Source organism: Borostomias antarcticus (assembly GCF_949987555.1).
Source record: "Borostomias antarcticus genome assembly, contig: scaffold_183, whole genome shotgun sequence".
Taxonomy (NCBI): domain Eukaryota; kingdom Metazoa; phylum Chordata; class Actinopteri; order Stomiiformes; family Stomiidae; genus Borostomias; species Borostomias antarcticus.
In genome coordinates, this window is record NW_028176626.1 from 2,501 (window position 1) to 15,000 (window position 12,500).

General features: G+C 46.9%; 1 protein-coding gene across 1 annotated transcript in view; it reads right to left on the minus strand.

Moving 5' to 3' along the window:
• LOC311328242 (serine/threonine-protein kinase tousled-like 1-B) overlaps positions 1-12,500 on the minus strand; it is a gene marked incomplete at its 3' end in the record, with an annotated part of 22,876 nt that overhangs the window by 1,221 nt on the left and 9,155 nt on the right. Inside the window, exons 6-9 of the mRNA XM_084462239.1 lie at positions 8,188-8,231; positions 6,080-6,172; positions 2,393-2,479; positions 1,997-2,089 (exon numbers count right to left, since the gene is read on the minus strand). Coding sequence (XP_084318365.1) covers positions 1,997-2,089; positions 2,393-2,479; positions 6,080-6,172; positions 8,188-8,231 — 317 coding nt within the window. The remainder of the gene's footprint in view (positions 1-1,996; positions 2,090-2,392; positions 2,480-6,079; positions 6,173-8,187; positions 8,232-12,500) is intronic.

The window sequence follows — 12,500 nt, forward strand, 5'->3', positions numbered from 1 at the left end:
ACACACACCCCTATCTACACTCACTCACACACACACACCCCTATCTACACTCACTCACACACACACACCCCTATCTACACTCACTCACACACACACACCCCTATCTACACTCACTCACACACACACCCCTATCTACACTCTCACACACACACACACCCCTATCTACACTCACTCACACACACACACCCCTATCTACACTCACACACACACACCTATATACACTCACTCACTCACACACCCCTATCTACACTCTCACACACACACACACCCCTATCTACACTCACTCACACACACACACCCCTATCTACACTCACACACACACACCCCTATCTACACTCACTCACACACACACACCCCTATCTACACTCACACACACCTATATACACTCACTCACACACACACACCCCTATCTACACTCACACACACACACCCCTATCTACACTCACACACACACACCCCTATCTACACTCACACACACACACCCCTATCTACACTCACTCACACAGGTCTCTAAGGTGCTACCATTTTACTTGCATTTGCGACTAAAAATAGTTTTGTGCGATCAGAAAAAATAATTTAGAAGTCCCACGACACGCAACGCAAGTCCCGCAACGCGCAGAACTCTCGTGATGACGCGCGATGACAGCTCAGCTGCCCTCACTCAAAAATGACTGCAGACGCCGAATGCCCATCAGTAACGTGAAGAAAATGAAGAAAATGAAGCCCATTCAAACGTATTTTGCCCGGCAAAGTGGAACCAAGGAGAGAGAGGAATTCGGTGAGGCCCGGGGGGAGTCGAATCAACTGTCACTCAAAAATATTTGTTTACAAAAAGTTCTATGGATTGGATCAGATTCAACATGGCACCCTAGCCCACCAGTACCTTACTATATACACTCACTCACTCACACACACACACACACACACACACACCTATATACACTCACTCACTCACTCACACACACACACACACACACACCTATCTACACTCAGATTCAACATGGCACCCTAGCCCACCAGTACCTCACTGGACCCACATCAAAACGCAATGAAATGCCGTTGACATCGTAAAAAGTGATTTTTTTCTGAAATGCGTGTCATAACGATCCAATGACATGTTCCTTTGCATCTACATTAAACTAAGCTTTTCCACGGATTTTACAATTTTTGAATGATTATTTGCGAAGATATTGGGCTTTCTTGCACCCGCAGCTATGTTTCATATCCCTGCTTAAATACGCAAAGCATTGTGGGAGTTTTCATCTACACCTCGGTTTCAAGTCAGCATCTGAAAACCCTGGTTTTGGAGGGCTGGTTGAACGTCCACTAGCCCTCGATATGCTCTCTAGCCCTAGAAGCTAAAAGGAATGGGACACACTACCGTACGCCTGAACGTGCAAAATGTAGGGGTGGGGCCAAGGGCTAGGGGTAAGGGGGGGTATTGGGATTGGGCCATAGTCTTCATTAGGACCAATGAACATGATGAAGTGTGTGGGAATAGTATAGTCTTCATTAGGACCAATGCACATGATGAAGTGTGTGGGAATAGTATAGTCTTCATTAGGACCAATGCACATGATGAAGTGTGTGGGGATAGTATAGTCTTCATTAGGACCAATGCACCTGATGAAGTGTGTGGGAATAGTATAGTCTTCATTAGGACCAATGCACATGATGAAGTGTGTGGGAATAGTATAGTCTTCATTAGGACCAATGCACCTGATGAGTGTGTGGGAATAGTATAGTAGGAGAGGATGAGAGCTCCTATGGTGAGCAGGTTATTATTGTTTATTGTTGTTGGCAGTAGGCCTAATGTGTGTGTTGCTAATAAAGATTTTAAGTTATTTCTAATTTTTCGCTGCGCTCCTAAATTTCTTTCTGTGCTCCGAATTTTTTTCACTTAGGAGCACATGTGAGCTTAGAGCCCTGTCACACACACCTATCTACAATTACACACACACACATCTACACACTCCCTCACACAGTGTGTACTCACTCTGAGCAGGTCGTCGATGCGTCCCTCCTTCTTCTCCAGGTCCAGACTCTTGTTGGACTCTAGAGCCACCAGCTTCAGACCGGTCAGCTCCGTCTGGACCGAGAGAGAGAGAGAGACCAGTCAGCTCCGTCTGGACTGAGAGAGAGAGAGAGAGAGACTCACCAGCTTCAGACCGGTCAGCTCCGTCTGGACCGAGAGAGAGAGAGAGACCAGTCAGCTCCGTCTGGACTGAGAGAGAGAGAGAGAGAGAGAGACTCACCAGCTTCAGACCGGTCAGCTCCGTCTGGACCGAGAGAGACTCACCAGGCCTCCATGGGGACAGGGCTCCCTGTGTGTGTGTGTGTGTGGTGTGTGTGTGTGTGTGTGTGGTGTGTGTGTGTGTGTGTGTGTGTGTACCTGAACACATCTGCTGGACGAGGCTTTGGGGTTGATCAGCTGATCCCCGAAGCAGAGACCGGTTGGGGAGGAGCTGTTCTGTCTGAGCTGCAAACACACAACCAGGTCAACACAACCAGGTCAACACACAACCAGGTCAACACACAACCAGTTCAACACAACCAGGTTAACACACAACCAGGTCAACACAACCAGGTCAACACACAACCAGGTCAACACAACCAGGTCAACACAACCAGGTCAACACAACCAGGTCAACACACAACCAGGTCAACACAACCAGGTCAACACAACCAGGTCAACACAACCAGGTCAACACACAACCAGGTCAACACAACCAGGTCAACACAACCAGGTCAACACAACCAGGTCAACACACAACCAGGTCAACACAACCAGGTCAACACACAACCAGGTCAACACACAACCAGGTCAACACAACCAGGTCAACACACAACCAGGTCAACACAACCAGGTCAACACACAACCAGGTCAACACAACCAGGTCAACACACAACCAGGTCAACACACAACCAGGTCAACACACAACCAGGTCAACACACAACCAGGTCAACACACAACCAGGTCAACACAACCAGGTCAACACACAACCAGGTCAACACACAACCAGGTCAACACAACCAGGTCAACACAACCAGGTCAACACACAACCAGGTCAACACACAACCAGGTCAACACACAACCAGGTCAACACACAACCAGGTCAATACACAACCAGGTCAATACACAACCAGGTCAACACAACCAGGTCAACACAACCAGGTCAACACACAACCAGGTCAACACAACCAGGTCAACACAACCAGGTCAACACAACCAGGTCAACACAACCAGGTCAACACACAACCAGGTCAACACAACCAGGTCAACACACAACCAGGTCAACACACAACCAGGTCAACACACAGGGGTTAATGAGTGAGTGTGCATGTGTGTGTGTGTGTCCGTGTGTGTGTGTGTGTACTGACCATGGATCCGGGGGCAGAGTGAGAGTGTGAGTTGTGTGTGTGTGTGTGTGTGTGTGTGTGTGTGTACTGACCATGGATCCGGGGGCAGAGTGAGAGTGTGAGTTGTGTGTGTGTGTGTGTGTGTGTGTGTGTGTGTGTGTACTAGGGCTGGGAGTCCGAACTTCGGGATTCGAATATAATTCGAATATTGACAGAAATACTGGTATTCGAACGAATATTAGGCAGCCCTTAATATTCGAACCTGTAAGTTTTGTAAATGTGTTGGCTAGCAAACGTTGCTTTTGATTCAGATTCAGAGGGTTTTTCACGCCTGGTGAAGTTGCAATCGCGAGCTCATTAGCAAGGCTATTGGACCTGTAGGAGGTGACGTTAGTTAGCACTTAGTTAGCAGAACAATGGCCTCGCCAACGCCCACAATCACGCTGGAGGAGATCGAAATCTATACCCCTAGACTGGGTTGCACCAGTTTGTCTAAACCCAAGCATTTAGTCACGCCTAAACACTGACTAAACTCTTAGTTGCTACTAGTTAGTCGCATATTACTTGGTATCTTATTTCGGTTGCACCACGGCAATTTAGGCGTTGTCTTAACTAGTAGGCCTAACTACTAACTAGTTACTAAAAAATAGTCGTTGTATGACTGTGACGGCAGGATCCAAATAGCCAATCGGTAAGCAAGTAAAAATGTAAACAAGGAGGTTGATCGCCCTTACCCAGCCCTAACCAAGGAGCTTGGGCCGTGTCCGAATGTCCATATTACATACTATATAGTACATACTGCAACTCGCCTACTACATACGATTTAGTACATACCTGTACTACTCCACGAAAACATGTTTAGTATGCGAGATAAATGTAGCATGCTTCACGAGTCATCCAGTGAAAGCGACGGGCTCCGGCTCGCATATGCGATTCATGTTAAACTTACAACAATATTGAGCTAGCCAGGCATTTGAGTTGGTCATCCAACACAGGCTCGATCCTCACCTTTCTGTATAATCCCAACTGTGAAATGGATGTGATAATAGTCCACAAAATATTCTTCCTTTGCCTCATTTAGCACCAGCTGCAACACTCTCCTCCAAATTCATTATCTCCGTTAGCAAGGCTAACGTTGCACTCTGTAGCTTGTGCTTATTATTATTATTGGACTTGGTGCTTGTGCAGTGGAGGGGTTCTTTTGGGGGAGTTAGCCGTTGGATTGTTATGCTTAAATTATCCTAGCCAGCTAGTTCCCAAGCTTGTTTGATAACCTTTGATTCAGACATAACGTAGGCTGCCTGGTACAGTCCACTGATAACGTAGGCTGCCTGGTACAGTCCACTGACCAGTTGCTGGTTAACTATGAGGATCCCAGCTGACCGTTGCATCCTCCCAACCCGCAACGGAGGGTTATCAGCTGGGCTGGGACTCCCCCTCTCATCACTAACCAGCAACTGAGCCAATTGAGCTAAAGGTGGTTAGCTAGCTCGATCGTGAAATTACTCAAACTTATTAAATATGACACCAATAAGCACACCGGTGCCAATAGTTAGCTTAATCTTGATAACTAAGACATCTGCTAAAAATAATAATTTTTCCACCGACAGATTTAGCTACAATGTTTCAGCCCACCTCCGTCCTAATAGCAGAGTTGAAGACGCTACTTCCTCGCACTAGTCATCACTTACACCACCTCCCAGGGTGGTGTACATATTTAGTTGTAGGAACTAGTCGTGAGTGGTGCAACCCATTTAAATTTAGTAGTGACCAAATCTCGAATTAGTCACCACTTAGGTTATAGGCCTAGTCACCACTTAGTAATGACTGGTGCAACTGGCTCCTGGTTGACGAGGGTTGTTGAGTCTTACATACTGCAGCCATATAGCCCATAATGGCAAGTTCTGATTTAGCCTAGGCTACATGTTTGATTAATGGAATATACATCCTACTACCTTTATTTATCTTTTATTTGTCTTTCAGTACCTAGCCTGACTGGCTTATTTTTATTTATTTTTGTCAAACAGTGAAAACCTACTGTTCAAGCCAGGGTCTGACATAAATTAAAAGAACGGTTGTTGACAAAGACTTGTATTTGCTTCTGAAAACATCATTGCTTATCGATATTGCTTATGATACAATGCCCACTAGTGGACAGAATGTGCACAACTTTATTTTAATACCTAGGTAGGTCTTTCTGTAAGAATTTAATGGTAAAAATATTATTAATAATAATTCGAATATATTCGAATATTATTATTAATAAATAAACGAACTTCGAATATGATTTTGGGGCAAAAGTCCCAGCCCTAGTGTGTACTGACCATGGATCCGGGGGCAGAGTGAGAGTGTGAGTTGTGTGTGTGTGTGTGTGTGTGTGTGTGTGTGTGTGTGTACTGACCATGGATCCGGGGGCAGAGTGAGAGTGTGTGTGTGTGTGTGTGTGTGTGTGTACTGACCATGGATCCGGGGGCAGAGTGAGAGTTGTGTGTGTGTGTGTGTGTGTGTGTGTGTGTGTGTGTGTACTGACCATGGATCCGGGGGCAGAGTGAGAGTGTGTGTGTGTGTGTGTGTGTGTGTGTGTACTGACCATGGATCCGGGGGCAGAGTGAGAGTGTGTGTGTGTGTGTGTGTGTGTGTGTGTGTACTGACCATGGATCCGGGGGCAGAGTGAGAGTTGTGTGTGTGTGTGTGTGTGTGTGTGTGTGTGTGTACTGACCATGGATCCGGGGGCAGAGTGAGAGTGTGAGTTGTGAGGAGAGCGCAGCGCTGTAAGACCCCTGACTGGACTGGACCCGTTCCCCCCCTGGAACTGAACACACAACCTCGTCAGAGCGCGCGCACACACACACACACACACACACACACACACACACACAGCACGCACACACACACTACCACACACACACACAGAACGCACACACACACTACCACACACACACACACAGCACAAACACACAGCACACACACCCACACACACACTACCACACACACACACACACACACAGCACGCACACACACGCTACCACACACACAGCACGCACACACTACCACACACACACACACACACACACAGCACGCACACACACACTACCACACACACACCGCACAAACATACAGCACACAGACACACACACACTACCACACACACACACAGCACGCACACACACTACCACACACACACACAGCACGCACACACTACCACACACACACTACCACACACACACACAGCACAAACACACAGCACGCACACACACACACACACACACACACACTAGGGATGTGCACGGTTAACCGATTTCTCGAGTACCCGAGTAGGCAATCTGCTAGTCGGAAAATAAATACTACTCGGTTAATCTAAAGGCTATATAATATGGCATGTTTGGCCGTGAAAGCGCGCATTTCTGAGCGCCTGTGCCCTTCTTCAATTGTTACCAAAGAGGATAGAGCGTTGGCGGCTGCCTGGAGAAAAGCGCTGTACTGTATATGGAGTCTTTTTAAGAGCGCTCCGGCACAGGCCCATGCGCGTATAGCCTACTCGTTTTCCAGCCTATAAAGAAATATTGAATGAATAGGCCTGTTGTTCAATAAATCTATTTAGTTTTGCATGGACATTTCTCTAATGAAGGCTTGACGCCGAAACATCCATTATTGTCCAATAAATTGGAAATAGGCAGTGAGTGCCGCGGTGCTTTTTAGATAACGCTAAAAATTAATTCACTTGTTATCCGGCATCGGCAGTAAAGGCTTGGTTTAATACTTAATTTATATTAGTAAATTAGAGGTCTGGTTGCATATTGTAGGCTTAGAGTTTTCAGAGTAGCCTAACGATAGGCTTAATAGGCTATGAGCTGGGCAGTGCATCCACATTAAAAGGCTGCGTTTTTCGATTCCGATAGGTTTTCTGGGTTATTCAATCTGATAAGTAATGCATCCAACCACACATCAGCTTTTAAATATGTTTATTTGCAAGGGCATGGACGAGACATGAAAGCACCGCCACAGTAATAACGGCGGAAAAAAACGTTTTCCCCTCCGAGGGGGCCGGGGTTAAATGCGCTCTGTCTGGACGGTATCTTTTTTTGAGTAATCTTTTTTTTGAGTAATCGGTTACTCGAGTAGGATCAGGTTAGGTTACTCGGTTTTAAAATTAGTCGAAATTCCCATCCCTAACACACACACACACACACTACCACACACACACTACCACACACACACACAGCACACACACACAGCACACACACAGCACACACACACTGCCACACACAGCACGCACACACACACTACCACACACACACAGCACACACACACGTCCACTCTCTGGTGAAAGGGTTATGGTTGAGCGTATTCACACACAGGCTGAAAACGACGCGACACCTGAACACTCACACCTGGACACTCACACCTGGACACTCACACCTGGACACACACACCTGGACACTCACACCTGGACACTCACACCTGGACACACACACCTGGACACACACACCTGGACACACACACACCTGGACACACACACACCTGGACACACACACACCTGGACACACACACCTGGACACACACACCTGGACACTCACACCTGGACACTCACACCTGGACACTCACACCTGGACACTCACACCTGGACACACACACCTGGACACACACACCTGGACACTCACACCTGGACACTCACACCTGGACACACACCTGGACACTCACACCTGGACACTCACACCTGAACACTCACACCTGGACACTCACACCTGGACACTCACACCTGGACACTCACACCTGGACACTCACACCTGGACACTCACACCTGGACACTCACACCTGAACACTCACATCGAAGTAGTCGCTGATCTTGGGCGTCCGAGTGGACGTCTTCCCTGAAGGAGAGGAGGAGAGGTCAGCACAACTCACACACAACAAACAAACAAACAAAACCCAGGGCACAACTCACACACAACAAACAAACAAACAAAACCCAGGGCTCAACTCACACACAACAAACAAACAAACAAAACCCAGGGCACAACTCACACACAACAAACAAACAAACAAACAAAACCTAGGGCACAACTCACACACAACAAACAAACAAACAAACCCCAGGGCACAACTCACACACAACAAACAAACAAACAAACAAAACCCAGGGCTCAACTCACACACAACAAACAAACAAACAAAACCCAGGGCACAACTCACACACAACAAACAAACAAACAAAACCCAGGGCACAACTCACACACAACAAACAAACAAACAAAACCCAGGGCTCAACTCACACACAACAAACAAACAAACAAACAAAACCCAGGGCACAACTCACACACAACAAACAAACAAACAAACAAAACCCAGGGCACAACTCACACACAACAAACAAACAAACAAACAAAACCCAGGGCACAACTCACACACAACAAACAAACAAACAAAACCCAGGGCACAACTCACACACAACAAACAAACAAACAAAACCCAGGGCACAACTCACACACAACAAACAAACAAACAAACAAACAAAACCCAGGGCTCAACTCACACACAACCTCCCCAGAGCCCGGGGGGAAACTCCCTTAGGGATGTGAGGTGTCCAGGAATTTACATCCAAACACCTTAAACCTTTGTCCTTGTAATTCGTCACCTCCCCCCAAGTATTCATCAAGTCCCCTGCAAACCCTAGTTTCAGTCTCCCCTTTGTAATTGTAAAACACCTCAACTCTCCCCCTTTTGTAATTGTAAACACCCCTCTGCCTAGCTCTTCCTCATCTCTTTGTTTAAGTCAGAAGGGCCACACCTTCGTCTTCCTCGTCCTGATTCAGACCTTTCACATGTCTGTACTCTTGGCCACGCCTGCCATTTCACATGACGTGCAATGAGTTAGCCAATCACATCCTAGAAGGACTCTACCTGTGTTTTGACTGTATATAAGCCAGAGCGAAGAGGCTGAATTCACTTCTCTGACTAAACCACCCTTGTTGCGTTTTGCAGGAAGTCCTTGCGCACGTATTGTTTTACACAATAAACCAGACTTAACCTTTTGAACGTATCTTGGTAAATCTTTTGACTAGACCAGTCTAAAATACTATCACAGTTTGGCGAACGGGAATGGTAAATGGGAGAACTGCCTGCGTTTGCTTCGGGATTCCAGTGGATAGGACTGATCGGCAGACGTGTCGGTCCATAGTGGGCGTTGGAAAATCAATTTTCTCTCTTGCGCCAGAGCGCACGGAGAGATTATTTCCTCAGTTCTTCCACTGGATTCTTGAAGCTCACAGGTACGTTTAAACGAACCCTCTTATGGTTCTGAGTTGGATTTGCCTTGATTTGGTTCAGTTGTGTTGGTCTGGAGTGTTGAAAACAGAAACCCCAGCGTGGGTATTAAGTAAGTAACTATCCAAGGAGATGTGAACAGCAATAGATATTTATATCGTATTGTCCTTCGACTTCGTCCTTGTTTCGTTACGAGGGTATAAGCAGTGTTCAGAACATGTTTCCCTTTTGGCCGGTCGCGGATGAGATTAAAACCGCAGAGCTGTAGCTACGGGAGTGATTGAGAGTTTTTGCAATCCGCGTTTCTTGGAGAAACGTTTTCCCCTTTGTTCCCGGGTGACTTGGTAAACATAACGAGAAGTTGGCTTTGACCAGGTTGGTAAACCTAACGAAAGTTGGCTTTGACCAGGTTGGTAGACCTAACGAGCGTTACCTTTGACCAAGTGGCTGTACAGTATTTGGTAGGATCTAGACAACCGGTTTAGCCTGGACCAAGTAACTGTTGCAGTTCGTGCATGTTTTTCGTGTGTTAAGTCGTATGTTGGTCGTCTTTTCGTCATCTTTGGTCGTTCTTTGTTTTGCGTTATGGCCACAGGGTTGAAGTTCGCAGTGAGTGCGATTTCCAAATGGGTTGAAGTTCGCAGTGAGTGCGATTACCAGCTAATCTCCGGAGTGTGTGTTTTTGTCCCCGAACGGGGTTGTGTTGTCTTTGTTTGTCTAAGCGCTATTTTTCGCCGGCTCAGTGGGATTTTTGAGTGCATTTTTGAGCTTCGGCTCTTGCTTTATATCGTAAGTATTTTGTATACTTTTCCAGTAGGCTAGCTGGTTGTCTAGGAGACGCCGGAAAACAGCTCTCGCGGTGATCCGCCTTGAGCCAGAGGAGAACAAAGGACTTCGCTGACTGGGTGAGTACTAAGCGAATTTAATGTGTCTTAATGTGTGTTTCTTTCGAAATTGTATTCTTTCCCACCGTGAGTTAACTCTAAGGTTTCCTTTCATTGCTGTTTTGGGGTTTTTAGGCTGCGTCGTGGTTATTAGGGATTTGTTCCTTTAAATTTCCCCGCGCTGCCAAAGACAACTTCCGGGTCATACATGCAACATTTTGAGAGCACCACTAGGTGTCCCTGTAACACAGGCTACTAACATATGGCTAGAGGAGGTCACAGGATTCTACTGCATTTTGTCTAGCCTGATGAGATTGTTGTGCTAAAGCATTTTCGATTTCTTACATCCACATCTGACATTTTAGTGTTAAATTCTAAGATTCTAAGCAGCTAGAGGTGGTTGAGATGATTAGGTTAAGGGAAAAGCCTGTTAATTCTATAGCACCCAACCAGGCTGTTGCTGCTCCCGCATTTAGCCACGCCCCTTCTCTCTCCCCTCTACAATACGAGTTAAGAGCGCCACCTGCTGGACTTCCCTTGAATAACCCATAAGGGAGATTTAAACTAGCCAAGATAGAGAGATTTTTTTGACAGGGGTTTAGATATACAAATTTTAGCTATACAAATGAAGCTTTGATGGAGTTTTTTGATTAGTTAATTGTAAATGAAGCCAGTTCATTTTAGTGTCATTTTCTTTGCCCCATCTCTATTTTTATCCTGACTTCAGGAAATTTTTGCTTTCACCCTTAGGGGGTGTTGTTTTGTTGAGACGAGAATATGGTTATTTTATTTTCATAAAATCGCGAGAGAAATTCTAGAGCCAAATCCAATTGCCTTGATCATGACTGGGGACTGGGCGTGTTGAAGTCATTCTAAACACTGCCCCTGATGTCACTGTAGGGGACTGCAGACTGGCTCTAAATGACACTTGAACAGACAACCTGTTTAAGTTTTCCTGACTGAATAACAACATTTTTCCCCCAAAGCAGGAGCTTGCGCTTAACCATATTTCTGAGAATCTCCAACAGATTTTGAATAACTGTTCCTGACCAAAGAAGGGAACAGGGAGACCAGACCAGAGGACTCTCCTTTTGCTCTTCTGTTTTGTCTCTGTTTGTCTCTCTCATCTGTGGATCCACAGACGGAGCACTTCATCAGCCTGTGCTGGGGGAGCGGGAGCGCCGAGGTGAGCCCTCCAGCAGCACGACCCGGGCCGGCCCTACGTGGAGCAGTACAGGGATGGACCGGGTTCAGTTCAAGAGCCTGTACGTGCTGCTGGCGCCCTGGCTGTGTGGTGTCCCACCGCACCTTCACCCTGCTGAACCAGGACAGGGACTCCCTCCTCACCCTCCGAGAGCTCGCTGCAAAAGCTGCGGCTGTCTCTGCTTTCTCCCCTGTGCTTTCTATACTCTCTGTACCATCCACAGACCCTGACAAGATTCCTCCACTGTCCCTGGCAGACATTTCTGACCTACAAGCATCTGCTCCACCTGCGGAGAAAAAGAAATGGAGGAATAAGTGCACATTCCACCACCAAACTAACCTGTATCTAGGGCCTAATGACAAACCTGTACTACCTCGTTCATGTTTTCATTATGCTTTCAAACTAGCCCACGGGCCAGATCATGTTTCAAAAAACAGGGGTGGCGGAGGATGTTAACAGATGTCTCCAACAGAGTGAGGACCGCCATTTCCTGAGGCTAAGGAGGGGTTCCTGCATCACATCTCTCCTGGGGATTGGGTCCTGGTCCACGACCACAGACGAAGGAGCTGAAATCGCCGAGGTGGCTCGGGCCGTACCAGGTTCTACTCACCACGCAGACAACTATCTGAGAGGACTTCGTGAATCCATGCAAGCCATTGCCGACGGGTCCAAGCAGCAGAGGACGGTCCACCAGGGGATCGCCAAGGATGCAGCTGAACCAGAAAGCTCAGAGGCCAAAGCCATGAGCTGCCACAACTGTCCTCTCCTCTGACGAGGAATCGGAGGAA